The sequence below is a fragment of the Copadichromis virginalis genome, linkage group LG19, assembly GCF_057382275.1.
Source record: "Copadichromis virginalis isolate Kocher_CV1m ecotype Utaka linkage group LG19, C_Virginalis_male_GT1.1, whole genome shotgun sequence".
In the NCBI taxonomy this organism is placed as follows: domain Eukaryota; kingdom Metazoa; phylum Chordata; class Actinopteri; order Cichliformes; family Cichlidae; genus Copadichromis; species Copadichromis virginalis.
In genome coordinates, this window is record NC_140636.1 from 35,680,742 (window position 1) to 35,699,904 (window position 19,163).

General features: G+C 41.0%; 1 protein-coding gene across 1 annotated transcript in view; it reads right to left on the reverse strand.

Annotated features, from left to right (window-relative positions):
- LOC146686708 (pleckstrin homology domain-containing family G member 3-like) overlaps positions 1-19,163 on the reverse strand; it is a 30,296-nt gene that overhangs the window by 1,407 nt on the left and 9,726 nt on the right. Inside the window, exons 3-18 of the mRNA XM_085441016.1 lie at positions 12,280-12,821; positions 9,772-9,872; positions 8,230-8,299; positions 8,091-8,137; positions 7,652-7,802; positions 7,282-7,413; positions 6,177-6,359; positions 5,814-5,906; positions 5,615-5,701; positions 5,492-5,522; positions 5,258-5,359; positions 5,107-5,139; positions 4,326-4,336; positions 3,604-3,978; positions 2,769-2,867; positions 62-1,502 (exon numbers count right to left, since the gene is read on the reverse strand). Coding sequence (XP_085297142.1) covers positions 62-1,502; positions 2,769-2,867; positions 3,604-3,978; positions 4,326-4,336; positions 5,107-5,139; positions 5,258-5,359; positions 5,492-5,522; positions 5,615-5,701; positions 5,814-5,906; positions 6,177-6,359; positions 7,282-7,413; positions 7,652-7,802; positions 8,091-8,137; positions 8,230-8,299; positions 9,772-9,872; positions 12,280-12,821 — 3,498 coding nt within the window. The remainder of the gene's footprint in view (positions 1-61; positions 1,503-2,768; positions 2,868-3,603; positions 3,979-4,325; positions 4,337-5,106; positions 5,140-5,257; positions 5,360-5,491; positions 5,523-5,614; positions 5,702-5,813; positions 5,907-6,176; positions 6,360-7,281; positions 7,414-7,651; positions 7,803-8,090; positions 8,138-8,229; positions 8,300-9,771; positions 9,873-12,279; positions 12,822-19,163) is intronic.

Consider the following 19,163-nt stretch of genomic DNA (forward strand, 5'->3'; position numbering starts at 1 on the left):
CACAAGTCAAAGTGCTAGGGTACTTTAAAAGAAAAAGAGCAATGATTTGCATCCTATTTACCCCTTTTTCTAAGCTGCAGCTTCTCCTCGTGGACAGCAGGCATGTCCCTGAAGGCTTCCTGGTTTGCAGTTTCTCGGCTCCTCTGCCAGACAACGGGTTTGTTATTTTTAATGCGCTGGCTGTACTGACGAGCCAACTGGAACACCTTGTTCTTCATCTTTCCCATGTCTTGAAGGATCTGGTCGTCATCCATGCTTGTTCGGAAGCTAATGATCTTAGGTAGTTGACCTTGGTTGTCTTTACCGATCTCTTGAAACACCGGGGTCTCGGAGCCCTGACCAGATCCTCCTTCCACTGCTTGGCAAGTTGGGATAGGTGACAACGTGGAGAGGGTATTGGAAGCGGTGCTCATTTCAGACTCGTCTAGAACCTGAGGTGGTTGCTTATCGGTTTTAGCATCTGAAGTATCAGAGCTGTGGTGTGCCACTTCTAATAATGACTCACTAACTTTCTCCTGTGCATCCTGCTGGGCTTCCTGGCTCTGTCCCTCATTTTCCATGTCTTGCCAAACCTTGAGCATTTCTGATGAAGGCCTGAATTCCTCTTCTGTGCCTGAATTGTCTGAAATGCTGTTACAACTAGCCTGGGCCTCGACTGATCTCTGTGGTAGATAATTTCCAGTGTTTTGACTTGTTTGTAATCCAGGAAGGTCAAACACAGACCAAGATGTAGGCCTGTTCTGAGAGAGACCTTTCCTAAGAGCTGGGACGGCCCTCTCCTGAGGAGCAGGATTATCATTAAGCTGTTGGCTCAAGTTCCTGACCAGACCTGCTGGAATATAAGACAGACTCTCCCTGCGCCTGATGCTGAAGTTAGCATCTTGGTGCTCAGCGTGCTCGTAGTACTGTCGAATTTTGTGGATGAGGAGGCGATCTTGTTTGGAGAGCGTAGACCTGCGTTCCCCTTCATTCAGCCCAAGTTCACGCACAGGAACTGACCGATTAGCCTCTGAGCTAGTTTTCAGCTCTGCTGAGGAGCTGAGCAGCATTTGGGTCTGTTTCTCAAAATCCATGCAAGCTGAAGGGCTGTGGACGGCATCATCATCCACGGACTCTGAGGGGCAGACAAGTGAACCCATGTCCTCTGACATTACACTGCTCCGTCTAGATAGGCTGCCCCTGAAGTGTCCAGCTATCACACTCGCCTGGTCTAGCACAGAGGAAGGTAGGATGCTTTCGTTACCCGAAATTTCCTCCTCTTCCTCTTCTGAGAGCTCGCCATTGGTCAGTACACTCGCCTCCTCCACTTGAAGACCAGAGGAATCACTCTCTCCTTCTTCCTCTCCAGTTTCCCTTGAGCTATCCTGAGGTCCTGAGGTCTCCGTTTCTTGTTCTGAGGGGGTCACAGGAGACTCAGGGCACTGGAAGCGATCCTCTTCCAGCTGATTGCTCTCATTTACTTGAGGAAGACAGTCTAGATTGCACGGCTCCTGCATACTGACCTGAAACATGACACAAGTTTTGTTTTACAGTAAAATGACACTTTCTAATAACAAACAATCTAAGCTTAATGGTGCTATTTACAGTAATCTTAATAGTTGAATGCATAAACAACTTATGATGCATGTACAGCGCTGTGCAAAAGGTCTCTTTATATTTTGCTAGGAAAATGGAAAACGGGTGCAGCAGTTTATTGAAACGTGCAAATATACGTGGAAATATAGTATATGGCAAAAATGTCACATCTTTCTTATCATTTTTCCAGTTTTAAGTGGTTAAACAACGGAGAAAAAAAAATCCAATAGACTCCTTTGAAAATGGTCATGTATAAAGAATCGACTGAAAATAAATGAAAAAGCAGCCAATGTCCAAAAAAAGACTTCAGAAAGCCTTTAAAACAATTAGAAGAATGTCTGCCTCCTTGGAAGCAAAATATAAATCAGGGCGACTCAAGACTTTTGCACTGTACTGTAAATGACCTCATTAGGCTCAGCTGAGATGTATCACAGGGATCCATGTCTGTACAAAAATCCAAGTGTAGTTAAAAACTGCAAAGGCCATTTGCAGCTGTCTGTAATGACTCTTTACTGGATCCTGGCGAGTTCACTATTACATTGTTTGCGGCTGTACTAGTGTTCATATTGCTGATGTCACCCCAGCCTGGCATTAATATGAATTTATTTCCAGGTGCTGCCTGCTCTTTTGGAGTGTCTGCAATTGCAAGAGGTGCAGCTTGGAGCTGTGTGGTGCAGATAAGGTTAGGAAGAATAATAACCTGCACTCTGCTTGGCTGAAGAAACCTTCCCCCCCCGCAAAGTTACCAATTATGAGAATCAGGCTTGAACTGTAACCGGCATCTAAATCCAATGTTGCCTTTCTCAGTGAGAGTGCCTACCATAGCACAACAGTACGTGTGAGGAATTTTAACTACCGGGGCTACATATGGCATTAATATGACTCCAGGCATAATTTACATGTAGCATAGAGACTATGTTGACGGCAGAGGGCAGCTATTAAATAGGAAACCAGGTTATTTGTGTAATGTATTATTAAATACGCTCGCTCTCATTCACAGAGATATAACAATAACAGATAATAGACTGAGAGCCTCATTCAAAATATACAATGGCTAAAATAAGCTTATCAAAATGAGGACAGATGGATACTTTTTAATAGACCTAATACACATTACGTGTGGCCTCAGAGACATGTATGGAAATCGGGTTTAATAGATGTGTATAAACCGTATACTGGGCTTTATCAATTACCTGCAAGCTGCAAGTTTCTTTCAGAGCATCAGCCTCATGTTTTTCCACCTCCTCTCTTGTCAGAGTTTTCAGCTCAGCAATATCTTCGTTCTGATCATCCTGAAAAGGCAAAACATGGAATCAATCGTGTCTTTTGCTTTTTTTAAAAATGAAATGAATGAAGCCCTTATTCCTATTGAAATGATGTGCACTGTCACATTTGGGAACAATGTTGCTACAACAATTAACTTTAACAAAGGCTTTCTAATTATGAAAGTTCAAAGGGGAAATATGATTAGAAAATATGATTATCAAAGGGCAAAGCGCTTGCTCGTATAATGTTCGTTTAATCAGATGGCTACATTAACCTTTGAAGTCAAACAACATTTAAACAGAGCACACTGACTCAGTGGTTCAAATGCAAATGTAAGCATGCTCTCAACATCATTCGCTTTAACATTCATCATGAAATCCAGCACCTTGTAGCAAGAGGAGGAAATGATAAAACAGGAGTGCATGCACAGTGAGAGGACACAAAAGTCTAAAGCAAAAAAACAAAACACACACAGGCAAAGACATGCACAAGGTATGACTTAGGTTTCACCCAAGTCCTCAAATTGTTCTTTATGATCCGACTGACAGGATTTCAGTTGATGTTCTTTGATAGCAAAAATTTAACCCAATGCATTCAGTGTGGACAGTGCAATTGGTAGCAGGTGTTAGTTCCATTTATGAAGGAAGGAAAAAAAAGTGATAGGGATGAGAGCCAGCGTGGGAGAATGAGTGGCAGTGAATATTGGTAAGCTGGTGGAATGGAGCAGGAAATGGGAAACCCGTGGGTGGCTGAAACCCTCACCGTTGTGAAGTGAGTAGAAAGCAAAGACCTGGCTCTATAGTGCCAGCAGGAGATGGCTGCGAGCACTGAGCTGGCAAAGTCGGCTACCTGGTCGTCTCCCATCAGTATATCTTCCTTGTAGCTCTCCCCATCTTCCACATCCTGCTCCTCCACAGCCTTCTCTGGCTCCAGCCCCCCCTCACTGGGTAAATAGCCCTGTTTCGGGTCCCTGTCAGTAGGACTTAGCTCCTCCAGAGAGTCTCTTCTCAGCATTAGATCCTCCACACACGGGCGCTCAGCCTGGGGTTCCCCTAGACTGGAGGTCAGCGTACTGACACTAGTGGCCGGCTGAAGGGAGCATCTAGCCCCCAGCAGTGCCCCCTCACTGTCTGCGTGCTGTAGCGTGAAGGCATGGACATGTGGTTTGTTATTGCAAGGCCAGTGCTAGAGCAATGCTGTGATTGCAAAGCTGTAAATGGGATGAAATTACCATAAAGCAGCTTTAGCTTTAGGTGAGATGTGATTTATTTATGTTTTTCAAATCTAGGTTAAGTACGTTTTGTGAAGATTAGAAATCTCATTTTTATTTGATTTTCTTTTTCAGTTAGAACAAAGTTTGAACTGCTGACTCAAAAACAGATTAAACCACATCTCACCACAGCCCAGTGACCTAAATAAACCACTTTGCTACAACAGACAGAAAAGGCTTATTAAATGACTGCATTTGGATTTCAGACACTCACCTTCAAAACAGCTGCGTGGAGAACAAAACCACAGAGGAGCCGAGAGATGAACAAATGAGAATGTTAACGACAATGAAAAAAGTATATGTCAGTCCAACATTATGAGCCAAAATGACCTGAATACCACGTACATCTTGTATAATCAGGACAATTTCTGTCTTCACAAATGGGAACTGAGTGAGGTAGCTGTTAGACTGGCCCTGTGATTAGATAAATACTGATAAGCAGCATCTTGTTCTCAGACTGTAAAGCCGGACATGATGCAATTAACCAGTACGTGATGACCTCCTCCCTCACCCTGATGAGAAGGTTGACATGAAAATTGCTTTTTCATTACACTGGTTCAAAAACAGATCAGGTCTGGGAGCAAAGGAGAACAAGAATAGGGAGAATTTCTCTTTGGAAATGGTCAGTCAGAATCTGTGAAGATGCACAGATCTAAGGGCTGGGCCGAATCTGACTACTGAAAAGAGTCTGTGTATAACAAAGCCTCTGACCAATGTGGCATATAATTAAATGGATTATAGTGAGGTGGAGTGGGGGTGGGAGTGAATGTGCGTCTTTGATGTGTTTTCCAGGTGTCTTTGAAAGAGAACAAAGCAGAAGTGCAATGGAGACACAAAATAATCATGGTAGGGGGCCGTGGGGCTGCTGGACCAATGAAGAGGCAGAATATGGATGAAACTCTCAACACTGGTAATGAATCTGCACCTTTTGCACCTAAATCTTACTCAGCATCCAGCAATTTAACACACACACACACACACACACACACACCAACCTTTTGTGCTTCTTCTGATTTGTTTGGCTGGCTCTAAAAAGAGGATTAAAAATGGGAGAGCTTACTAAGAGTCTAGCTGGTGGTTTAATGATCACAAAAACTACACAAAGACCAAAGGTTTTGTATTCAGATTTAAAATCGGTTCTTATACCTGATCTCCTTCTCCCATTTCTTCCTTCGAGATGGAAGTCATCAGGCTGGCAGGACTCCACCTTCTTCAGCTTCTCAGGGCTATACTGGTACTTCCCCAGATCTGAGCAGCAGAAGGATATGCTATTATACTCCGATTACTACAACAATCTTCTCCACACAGATGTCTTTTTTGTATATTAAACTACTGAAAACACACCCTGTCCATATTGGTTACTTTAATTGTAACACTTACAGTTTGAATTATCCAGAATGGCTTCTTTTGCCTGTAAAAAGAAGGCAGCATGTTTCAGGAAAAGCTGCCTCTTCATAAGGAAAAGGAAAAAAAAAAATCAGTGTGAGGGATGATGTTGTTTACCCTTTGTGGAACGATGGTGCTGTGATTTTCAAGTATGAGCCTCTTGATGTGATGGGCCCAGAGACGCTTCTCTTCTACAGTCTTGGCCTGGATCAACAAGCACTTGCTTTAGTCATTTACATTAATAAAGATGCACCAGATACAATCCATCCATGCATCTCTTTCTCTCCATCTATATAATGATTCTATTTTCATTTACCTGCACTGTGTGAGGCTGCTTGGGACGCTTGAAGTGGATAACACTGAAGAGCAGGGGATCCTTGGCACTGTCAAGTAGCATTAGGGTGGAGCACTGGAACCACAGAATGCAGTAATGAAGAGAAGGGCTACACCAAGTGTACTTCATTATCTCTTAATTTGCTTTCTAATTAAAAAAATCTAATTAAAGTGGACATGAGTTATGCTCATTTCCAGGCATATATATTTTGTTACAAACAGGAGTGCTCATATTAAATATTGCAGCAGATAAATTGGTTATTTTCAACTCCACCAGACAAAACTCACCTTTCCCCCCCATTTTCAAAGTGTTTAACTTTGTTCAAATAATATAACAAAAACGTACCAAGATATGGATCTTGTAGACATAGTGTTCTCCTCTTTTTTTGGTAATAAGGAGCATCTTTTCAAAGAGGAAGAGAGTGCGGGTGTTCTTCGCCCTTAGCACATGAAAGGTGCCCTCTAGCACAAGCTCTCCGTAGGTGGTCAGGTCAGGCCCCTTCCAGTTGATCAGAAGAGACTGGATCTCCTGAAGATCAACATGTTAGTACACACCCTTTAAGTGTGTATATATATATATATATATGTATGTATGGAGCTGGCTGTTATTTTTAGTCCTCATACAACACCTGTACAATGGAAACACAGAGTGAACTGACTACAGGTGATGTGTGTCCACTGGGACATTTTTGCAATACTGAATTTCCCAGAGGGATTAATACAGTTTCATCTCCATCTAAATGACTGATAGGTGGTCTTCTGAGTTAGCCTCCTAAAACTGTGCAAGCACTGAGCTGCACCTGATTATTCAAATGCCTCTTGGTGGACTGTCTGCGAACAGATTTAAAACAAAAAGCAAGATGACAGTGAACTGTCAAAGTTCCTCTTACAGACTTAGTACTCCTTATCTTACTGAACTGTTCTCACAGTAGAAGGCATTTTTGAAAATCCCTGTGGTGAGAAAAATAGCCATGCATTTTCTAATCTAATTAAGGTGGAGGCAACCTTGATGTCTTGTAATAAAATAAAACAATCTTGTCAGAAAACCACGCCAGGATAGGTACAGTGAATATGAACTAGGATTCTGTGTCCAAAGGATCCATTATTTCTCATACCTTAAACCAAGGAAATCATTAGAAGCTATTGTCACTTTAAATTAAAAACAACATGAGAAAAGTATTCAAGTTGAAATCAGAAGGATGTGCCGTGGGAGATACTTTGAACACTGGCGCTCAAAAAAAAAAAAAAAATCGTTCATGCAAGAGATGGAAGTCACAGGAGGCAGCCTTGTTGAGAAAAGCAAATATATGAAATGAATTGATAAACGAATAAGAAGAGTTACAGAATCATTACATTTTAAAAGCACCTTCACTGAACCTGTACCGTTTATTCCACATGGCAATGACATAAATCAAACTCTTCACAAGTATTTTAAAGGAATCTCATCTGACCTGCACTCTGACAGCGTGTTCGTGCTTCCTCTTCATATCGTTGATGTACCAAGCAACCCCTGTCATGGTGTCTATGGCCTCCTGAATGACCTCGTAGCCCTCCTCGTCTGGGTCAAAGTGCTTTGCAATTTCCTTTAGCAGTGATCAAAAATATTAAAAAGAAATAAATTTCTGTTGAGGTTTGGTCAAGTTACAGTACATTCATACCTAAACATTTTTTGTACCTAGATTAATAAGTAATATAAAATTGAAGAAAGAGGTCAAGAAACATTTGTTTACAGTTTGTTTTTTAATTATTTAATCATAAATCAGACAATTTACTGAAGAAACATTTTAGTCAACCAAAATGACGCTTGAGGAGATTCTGTACCTGAAGCAGCAGGTGATATTTCAGTATCCTCTGAACTGGCTTTAGGAGGTAAGAGCCCAAAGGAAGGGAGCGCTTCAGAGCGGCCTGTCGATCCCTGAAAAACTTGGCCAAAGTTTTACTCCTCATGCAGTCGGTCAGTGCTGCCACTGAGCTGTTGGACGGCAAAGAGCGACATCCATCAATACCATTAAAGCTTGTTATATCAAAAACTAGAATTACTGCTTCGTGAGCGTTTTTGCCAACAAGCCAAGCTGCAGTTTAAACATCCACAGATTCATGTGGTTACATGATAGCAAACACCACGCTTTATGAGGCAACAGATACTTATTTACTTAACCTTTTAGTTCAAATGATAGATTCCCTTAAAGCATTCCACACCAAAACAGGAAAATAAAAAAAATTTAATATATGAGAAGAACATCTCGTCTTAGTTACTCACTTGGGATAGTTGGTGCAATACTGGGTGTAGATTTCAAAGTATTCGCTCTGGTGAAACACAGACCAGTCGTAAATATTACTTATGTGCATTGCTTGGGGAGCTGATATCGCTTTAATTAGTGCAAGATTGTTGTGCTTACCTTATTTACAAAACACTGAGCGATAGCCACGGGATCATTTTCACACATGTCCAAAGACTCCAGCAACTCACTGAAATGCAGGAAGCAACAATATGTGATAGATGAGTGTCAATCGGGAACACTGAAACCGTATTAATTAACAACTATTAAGGAATAGGTAACCAGCAAGAACTTAATACATAATGACATGAACCTCAAGGAGTTTTTGATCTTTCTTAGAGGGGAAAAATACCAGTAGAGGGAGCCATACACTGTTAAACAGGTGAGTGTATACATATCTGGATTGAGAACATAACACCAGTCCAATCAAAAATGTGTTTTATTCAGGTCACAAAACAAACCCTGAGTTGTAGTTGTAACTTTTACAAGCTGTAACACCAACTCAGTAAAAAAATGAAATAAAATAAAGAAATACAGGCGCTTTACTGCAGTATGACTCATTTCTCTAGTGCTGAAAATGTACTTCAATGTTCAATTACAATGGAAAACTGTTGGGAAAAAAAGTCATCACTAATCATCACAAGTCAAGCATGAACTATTTTTAATGCACGCAGCACAACGCATTTTCAAGTGCCGCAAATCTTTGACTGAAACTGACTTCAAAGGAACGTGCCAGCGTGTTCTTGGTTCAATGAGAAAAGTGTTACGATTTATTATGTGCACAGTGTCAATATTTGTTCATACCACATAACAATATTTAGAGAATGTTAAGTGCCCCAAAGAAGTACAGATTCTTGGATGAAATAAAGACTGTTTATCAGAAACTCCCAATGTCAAATAAGAGTTTATGACTTTCAGAATATTGTAAAGCTAAGCAAGAGACTGGACTACAGCAAAGTAAATAACCGTTAGAGTCGGGTTTCTTTTTTACAGTATGTGCAGTACAGCATCCAAAGTAAGCAGAATTTCTGTATATCGTTCATCCAGAAAAATAAAAGCTGGTTTCCCCCTTTTGCACATAAACATATGGCACTAGTGCTAAAGCTGATATAAGGATTTATATGATTAAAGTTAATATCACTGTTTATATATTGCGAAAGCAAAGCCCTCACAATGCAGTGCAAGTCAGGCCTCGATACAATGGCACAACATCAATTACAAATCTGTAAAATTAGACTGATTAAGATGTAATAACTACTGCAGCCTTCTTTATAATAGCTTTGGCATTACCAGGGAGGCTCCTCACCATGAGAGGAGAGAGCAATGTTAATGTGTGTTTTGGCAGGCAAGCGCGGTCAGCAGCGAACACTTGCTGACATAAGATGTCGAAATGTAAAGCCAGCTGCACCTCTATTTCCGCCGCTTTCGGATATTTGCAGTCGGGTCTTTACTGCTGTGCGAGCTGTTCCTTTGTTTTCCCTGCATCCGGTTTGAATGACTCAATAAAATATAAGCAGCATGTGAAGAAAAATTCATCAAGGGTCAGCCATTTTTAACTTTCATGAAATGCTCCATTATCCAATAGCATAATGAAAGTGTACAAAACATTCCTTGCACAAAATGACTGCATAAAAATACCCAAAACAGACTTGTTATATGTACCTGTTGAACTCGTAGATGTCCTCTATGTTTCCAAAAAGAGCACACACTTGTTCTGGCCGTATGGGAAGGTTGCCTATATCGATAATGTGAGCCAAGTAATCCTGAAAAAACAGTAAAGAGGGGAAGTTATATCTGAAAACTCCTTAAAATGTGGTTACATGTTTATGGTTAAGAAAGAGACATGCACTTCCAAATTCCTGCCAGCAGAGGGAACATGCATATACATTTTCCTCTCATTGCCTTCTCACATCCTCTGCACTGAGTGATGATGACATTTGTTTAGTGCAGCTGATTGCTGCAGTTTTAGGGCTATAACATTTCTTCTAATGTGTGTAAAAAGACAAGTGGGGTGTCAGATCTTCCTGAGCTACAGAAGCAGGATTATTATTTCATAAATCAGTTATGAGACAGTTCAAGGATCCTTTTAAGGACTTGTTCTGTGGACCAGGGAGCAACGTGACTCTGAAAGAAGCTCTGCAGTACCCATTCTAGAAACATCAGTACAGCCTGTTCCCTCTGGACATAAAAAGTATTCAAACTAGTTAAAAATATCAAAAAGTACTAAAGCCAAACATGCCAACATCTGGCTGATTACCCTTTTTTTCTGTCAATTACACACTCGTGTGGAAAGAAAACAACTCAAAACAGGCGAAGGGGAAAATTAACGATAGTCAAACACAGACATAAGCATTTACTAAATACGGAGCATACCAGTAAAGAGCTTGTGCGCACACGGCAAAGCCTCGCTGATGATGTGGTGTAAATACAGACATACTTAGCAGGCTTGCTGGACGGCACAGATTAGGAGAACAGTCATCACATCACACTACTGAATGAACTGCTGCACACCACTGATGGAGAATTCCTGTGCTGCAATAGCAATGCTCACTCCGAGCCGACAGAGTGCTGTGAGATTTAATTTAGTGAATGCCATCTGTAGCTTATAGTGCTAGAAGTTGCTTTTTCTCGCTAATAGAACAGGGACGCCTACATTTAATTGCAACACTCATTGTTTGAATCGCTAATTTTCACATTTACGAATAAAATGCTGAAAGATCTTTCTGGGTGTGTTCTGGACAAGTGTTGGGAATATATCTGGCTAAGCGAAACCAGCCGGGGTCAAACAGCTGTTCTAAAAATGATCTCATGAAAGGACAGAGTGATGGCTTTAAGAGTCAGAGAGATAAATGGCAAGATAAAAAGCAAGGATGTCCATGTGTAACAGCTGCGTGTCAGTATGAGGCAAGAGCTTTGATTTAGCATGAAATTAAACAATGCCAAAAGAAGTGTTATGGGCCCGTCGAATCCAAGGCTTTGAGTAAGAATAGGATTAAAAAAAAAAAAAAAAAGTAAGTGAAGCAATACTGTAATCATGGAATGACTATTTTCCCACGCTATAGCCCGACATCTCTTTTCACATGTGTGTTATTTCTTCTGTTGGTGCAAAGATAGAGCTATTTGTGTTGGCTGGGGAGGCCTGACACTTCAGACTAGGCTAGATCTTGCAGCAGAGTCTGTCTCACTGACTCTGCTCCTGTCAACTGAAAGAGTTTAAGGTCCTGGAAGTGTTTGTCGAGAGCACGTCATTATTTAAGCTACAGCAGGGGCAGCACTCCCTCCCACAGTAAATGCAAGACGCCAGACACAGTCTGGCGCAAAGTGAGGAGGTGCTAACTGTTTTACTGCCATTCAGTGTCAGAAATGGCTCACCTGTTAAAGGCATTACAGTCCGTGCAGTGACACGGTAACACACTGCTCCTGTTTTTTGTGTTTTTTTCCCCACCCAGGACAAACTGAGAACTGGGGAGATTTCTGTCGGGAAGCTGTTTCCAGACTACAAAGGTAGAAAGAGTGATAAGATGTAAGTGGCCTGCTGAGTGGTAAAATCATCCCTGGCTCATTTTCCACGCTTCACATCTTTGAGATGAGGTTTCCACTATCTTTAACCAAGATCACAGAGCCCAAGATTCCTGCTGCCATGAAAGACCTGCACTGTTTCCCACTCTGACTCCACATATGAGCATACTACATAATCCCAGGCTGTAGGCTGTAAGCCTTCACTGCACTGTAAATATACAGAATAGTTTATACAAAACACTAAAACTCGACCATAAACTGTTTAACGGTCCTCCTTTCTATGAACTAGAAATCTCTAAACAAAGCCTTCAGCCGCCAGATGTCTGGCACATTTTTTGTCAACTGGCTGATTTGTTTGGAAAAGAGGAAAATCAGAATGGATCCTGTTCAAGTACCAGACCTATTTGTAGGGAACACAGTAGGCATTATTTGCTTTCAACAGCCACTGACTCAGTTGTCCGTGTTTTGGTTCCTGGCTGCTCAAATTCATCAAATCGCCACTAAAAGGTGATGCAGACATGAGGTCATAGCTGCTTGTTAATCCAAATCAAATATGAGCTTTAAGCTCAGATGATTTAGTGGCTATAATTTAAAATCGTTGGCTCAATCTGAATACTTGGCTTAAGGGGAAAAACCCTGACATCCACTCACCTCTACGATGCTGCGCAGATCCTTGACGTACATGCGCTCCGTCTCCATGATCTCCATGACAACCCGGTCCACATAGGTCAGCTTTGGGTTGGGCGCCATGGCATCCGCGACGACAGGCGAACAGGGGATGTGAAGTATTTCACCAGTCGCTTTCCTGTTGGCCGTGCCGTTGTTGTTATTCCACTGGCTGGTGATCAACCTGGCCTCCAGCTGTTCCTGCCAGCGATGTCTAGAACCTGAAAGGGTGGGACTCTGGTTCCCAGCCTGCTCTCTGGTGCCTTCAGCTGGGCTCAGCTCCAAATCTATGTCCTCTTCACTTGGAATAGGCGGTGTGGTGGAGGAAGGAAGGACTGCTGTGCTCCCGAAAAGACTGTGACTATCACGGGATGAACCAGAGGACAGGGAGGACACCAGGCTCACTGGACGTTCACCCTCTCCATCCAGTGGCTCCATGCATACCTGGTTGCAATAGTATGGACCCAAATCGAGGCCTCCCTGGACATGGTCACTGTTGGAGAGGGGTGAGGACAACTGAGGAGATTCTGGAACAGGTGAGAGAAACATTGACATAAATTTGAGAAATTTAAAAAAGTAAAACCTATAAGCAAAAAGCAGACAATGTCAAAAATTAAAAGGGTCTTCATCTATAATGTATGCTCGATTATTATTATTTTGGTTAAGGGACATTGGAATATTCTAATGTGCAACTTTTTGCCTTTATTGATAGGATTCTAACATTTTCATGCATTTAGATGCATGGACTCTGCCCTGTAACCAACCGTTTACTGTTGGCTCCTGCTTGTCTTAAAGCTCAAGCTATAATACAGTTAAATCTATGATATAGCCACAACTATGTGAAACCACTATGGTAAGTCTGTTTAGCAGTGCAGTGTAAATGCAGAGTAATTATTAGCACAAGAACAATGGCTCCATAAACATACTTCAATACACTGTAAGTGTATATGGCTTCCCCGCAATGCTCCTGCAATAGATGGCATTTTTCCCATTGTAGGCGTGCACTGTTTTCTTATTTTGATAGTTTATAATCAATCTACAGAAACAAGCTTTCTGCTTCTCTTTTCTGCAGTTCAGTAACAAGTACCTGGTCTTTAGTATGCATTAGCTTGAATTTAGCTCATTATTGTAGAGCTATGCAGACACACCGGGGTAAAAAGGGAAATAAAAACAGTGATGTCACCCACAACAGCATAGGCCTTATAGGGATTCAATGCAGCTACTAATGGCTGTACAGCATCGATATTCCTCATTAGTCGTTATATTTCGCCTTCTCATACATGCAGCCATAAAAACGCTGTTTCAGTAACAGACATTCATGACAATTACCTTAGACAATATGTCACAAAACAGATCATCATAAAGGAAGTGAATAAAGAAGGATCCAACTGCATGAGTCCCATTTTTGGACAATGTTAGATAAAAGTAAATCAATGAATGTTTAAGTAACACTGAACAGACTACTATCCAAGAATCAATACATAACTCTGTTTCCACTCCCAGACTAAGACAGGAGTGGCTTACAGTAAAAGGCCTCACTCAGATCATTACTGACACGGCCCAATTACAACGCCACATATTATATGAAAAGCCCAGCCGTTTCCTCGCTCTCCGGACTATTGAAGACTGAACTTTGGAAAAACAGTGAGGGGAAAAACTCATGAGAGGGGGGGTAAGGGGACCAGGAGCTTTGTTTATGCATCTTTATAGAACCATGACTGAATTTAAGAGAACTGGAATCCATATTCAGTTTCACATTCTTCCTGGCCAGATGGGGAATTTTCCTCACAAACGTTTCCTAAACATATGAAATCATAGCAGGGTGAGAATGGCCACTGTGCAGAGAGCTCCATTTCCTTAAATATTTAGAGAGTAAAGAGGTCAAAACAGTTTGCCAAGCTAAAGAAACACAGCTTTGTCAAGCAGTTCAACTCCAGACTAATAAACGGAAATCTACGGAGGCAAATCATCAAGTGATAATTAATGTCTTAGGTCATACTGCGTGTGGATGGAGAGCATAATATGGTGCCGATACAACCCACCCAAAAAAAGCCACTTATGTCACGAGCTTGAAAACTTCTTTCTGTTCTACATGAGTGATGACAAGCTTCAACTTGCATATCTCCATCAGTAGATGTGCAACAACAGATGCAAGATAATCCCAAGGTTTTAGAAACAAAAATATGTTGCAACCATGCTGATTCACCTTTCCTGACTTCACTTATTTCCCAGCACAGAACATGAAACCGTTTAAGAAATAATATTAAGCAAGTCAAACGTTTCATCTCAGAGCATGGGAAGAACATAAAGTTAGTGATTTATGAAGTGATGTGCACTGGATGGGTTTCACTTGAAAAGTCAAGCCACCTTTGGTTTATTCAGACACACACACACAGACGCGCCTCTTTTGCATCTTGAAACTTTCCATGACTCAGTAGTGAGCTCATGTTGTTCATACTACATCTACAATCTGCACCAAGCCTTCCCACTGACACCGTTCCCATGCAAAACCTCACTGGGAGAAACAGATGGGCTGGCAAGCACGAGGTGACCGCTAGAGAAAGCTCTGTTTACGCTCTGTGACAAATCACAGGGTTGATGGTGTAAGGGGAGTGTAGTGGTGAGCTATTACACTCAATACACTGCTATGAATTAGGCATCTGCTTCCTTTGCTGCTTCTGTCGGTACTTTTGGTTTTGAGCCTTGCTCTGTGAGGCATGTGAAACTCCCTTCCTCTTTCCATTTCTTCCTCCCACCCAATATCCCTCTATAATAAAGCTTCTTTGTAGCAGGCTGCAAACACTGCCAAGTTAAGAGGAAGAGGAACAACACAATGTGAACTAAAGATGGGCTAAAACCCAACTCTTTTGCACAACCACAGTGACAAAACAAAACATGCATGAGTAAACTGCATTATAAGGTAAACAGCGGCATTGTAAGAATACTCTGGATTTATCTGCAGATTGGAGCGTGCACACTTGAGATCAGAAGGAGCTCAGCTTTGATTGACCACTTCAGAGATTGTACAAGCAGGAACTATCAGTAGGTGATACCACTTACCACATGTTTTAGGTTAAAACTGGAGGACCAAACACCACCTATGCTGAAAGAGGCTGAGCAGAGGAATGTAAATGACCTGCTGATCTAAGATAAGCCCAATGTGTACTCCTGTGTGACTCAGTGCAAAATGTTTCCAGTCAGCCTGTCACAAAGATGACAAAAGCCAAGCCAGTGTAGTCTGCATCCTCTGTAACATTTCCATTTACATCATCTCTCCCTCCATATATCCTAAGTAATAAGAAAAACCATCATGCAGACAGTGCAAAAGGAGAGTGTCTGGTCTTGCTTGGTGCCACATAGTCTCTTCAGCATGTGCAAATATTTATTACTAATCTCTGAGGGATCCGTAGCCACAGTGGCAAAGCCGTTCCCATTACTGTGGCACTCTGTTGTCAGATGTGGAGCGCTTTACAAGTGTCTGCCATTTAAATTAAGCCTTTTGAAGAATAAATACACAAGATTTCAATTAAAGAAACAACATTACACATGTACTGCAAACAGATCAAAGCATCCATACTGTGCAGTGTTTTAGATGAGTATTTGGTTCAGGCCCAAATGTCAGTGATGTTTTGGCAACACCTGCAGGGAAAAATCATTAAATAGAAACCACCACAGCAGAGGCTGCGAGCACTAGTTTAAATAGATGCTTTCTAAAAAACGGTTAACTAGCTAAGGTAGACAAGCATGACATTTACACTTTCGAATATTTTTGCGTACCAGCTCGATTTTTAAGTGCAAGTTTTAAACATCAGGGAGGAAGTGTCAGGAAAACGCAGTAAATGTGGATCTCCAAGGTGGGCCAAGTTCCATTTCTGATAAAACCTTCATGAGAATACATTCATAACCATTTCAGCGATCCTGTTAAGAAAGCCAGAACCAATTTCATTGACAGAGGTAATAATATACTGTATATTAAAGTGGAAAGTGTCACAGAGACGCACCATGTGTAAATAAGGAGCAGATCAAAGGGTTGCATCCATTTTTAACATCGGTGATACATGCAAGCCGAGATCAATTTTCCTTTTTAGCCACACCCTGTCTACCTATAATGTATAATTAGCATATCTGCATTCATTTACAGTCTTCATTTCCTGTCTCTTCATTTTAAACAACTCAGTGGACAGACCTGTTAAACCACAGATTATACAGAATGCTGGTGGGGAATGTTAAGTATAAGGGAGCTTAAGTGTATGGTCCAGAAAAAAATTATTGCAGCCAAGCCACAAGTGTAATTTTGCCATTCACACGCCACAGTTTCACAAAGTGTTCTACCTCAGCTACAGCACAACACTCTCCTTTGTTTCAGCTGAGCATCAATGCAGCTGGTGCCTTACTGAGATAAACATTAACCAAGTCAAGGCTAGAGTTTGAGATAGTGTAGTATTTGGACTACATTTCAAAAAGTCTCTTAACCTCAACAAGCCAAAGAGTCGAGACTGTGCAATTCTTAATGGATTAAAATAGGTCAGACTCTTGTAGCCTAAAATGGAAAAAAGCTAACCCCTCATTGTAATTCTTTAAATTCCAGCTTCTTGCCTGTTAAGCTGAGGTTAACGTTTACAGACAAAGGTGTTTTAATGCTACAAGCATGACTTCCCTTTTTCCCTCTGCCTCTTTGAATCCTCTGCAGTGGACAATTGAATGCAGTTCAACTGTGTCTTAATACAATCTGTAACAAGGGAGGTATTCCTTAAACTTAAAAAGCTGCAGCTCAAATAATGAGACATTTGAAGACAATCCTTCCTCAAACTTAATGGTATATTTTCAGTCTCGCCATTACTGAAAAGAGACAGCATTCGCTTACAGAGGCGCTCTGTGTCTAATCAGTCTACAACTAAAGAAGTCTGTTTCCATTTCAGCCCAAGCTTATCAGACAGTTAACAAATGCACAGTTCATAAACTCATCTGCCTCTGACATTAGGATGATATGAGTGACATGCAGTCCCTAATAGGATGATGTGAGGGTTGAAGGGAAACACTGAAATGAAAACCTCTGCACCTGGTTATTAACTTTCTAAAAGGCTGTCATAGACAAGATCACCTCAGTCTCAAGCTTCATCTGTCAGAAGCTGCTACTGTATAGGGAACAATGAGTTCCTCCATATATACACACTTGTATAAAACATTTACCAGTCTCTGTCAAAGACACATACAAAGTACAGATGTTACTGTCGGTATGATGCTCTCGCAATGAGCTCTGCAGACATGATCGGGCATATCTCAGTACATTTTTTTTCCCCCATGTAAATATTATCACCTTCTCTGTTAACATAAGCCACAGCATGCCACAATGACGTAAGTTAATAGTTACACAACCCAGTGATGATGAGACTCACATTTATCCATCAGTTCATGCAAACCAGCATGATACCCATGCAAATTCTAGCCCAGAGAGGCTCTGGTTTTTATTTCTGGGACACCTAAAACTACCCTCTGTCCATGTACCCGGCATATCTAATCTGTCTGGACTCAACAACACAGGAAGAACCAAACTCTTTGTAAAGGTTGCATTGCACAATGCAACGTCTGCTTGACTTGAAATATGAGGAAACCAAAGTCTGAAGAAGATTACAGAGCAGGTTACAAACTGCACCATGGAAAATATTACAAGCAGCAAGAAGTCTACAATTATTTGTAACCTAGTTTAATTGTGTTTGACAAATGCTTACACAGCCAAATTCAAGACACTTTTTTAAAAAAAAATTCAAATATTTGAATGCTTACCGTATAGACGTGTTGAAGCCAGTAAGAGCCACAGAGCAAAGTCCAATTTTTCAATAAATCAACATTTCCTATCTCCTCTTCAGTCCCTCAACTCCTATGACGACACTTTCAGTATGACAAATGAGGACGCGTCTTGTGTTTAAAGAATAGATGTCTCCCAAAGAGACACACCTGTATGACTACTTTAGCTGAAGTTAAAAGAATCCCCCAAGTGTAGCTAACGTTGTTAATGTGTCCCTGAAAATAAAGAGTTTGCGCTAAAGTCCCTCCTGCGCTACCCACTCTGACTTGTGGCCTTTTGTTTTCTAAGCAAATCAGGAGAAAAGAAACAGGAACACAGCCTGTTTTCCACATGCAAATGCTTATTTGAAAGCAAAAAGAAGCACTTAGCATTAGAAAAGCATCTTTCTTTTACTAGGATTAGAAAAGCACTGTGGATAACCATCCAAAAGAAAAAGCGAGTCCCTGCCTGCTCCATTACCAAACTTTGCTTGGACGCTCCTGCCTGATTCATAATGACTCATGTATTAAATGACAATAAATTGAACACAGCAGACAATGAATCATCTCTAAAGTCACCTTGTGCTATTTCTACAGCCTTATCAGGAACCGGATGAGTGATGGTGATAAAGCTGCCGTCCTGTGAATAACTCTGTTTCTCTGGTACCAGCCTCTGTCTCGCAGTTGTTAACATTACGTCTGACAACTTAGGACAATTAAGTGATAGTAACCTGAGACACAAGTAAGGGAAATTTAACTTGTTGAATAAAGGGTTTGTTTTAGTCATTTATAAAGAACCTGGCAGTTTAAAGCAATGCAGTAACTATGTTTTTATTATCACTTTCATTTGCCAAGTTATAACATGCTAGGAAAAGCAGAGTTCCTAATGGGCTCATTAATGAATTCACTATCAAGCAAAGAACACAATTAGCAGTTTGTATTCACGTATATACCATAAAGAAAACAAAGCTTTTTTTCCATAATCTGGCTGCACTCACCCTAATCAATGTTCTTATTGCTTTAGAGATTTAGGTATTATTACTTAATTCTTAACTAAAAGAAAAGAAAACAAGTTTGTAACTCAG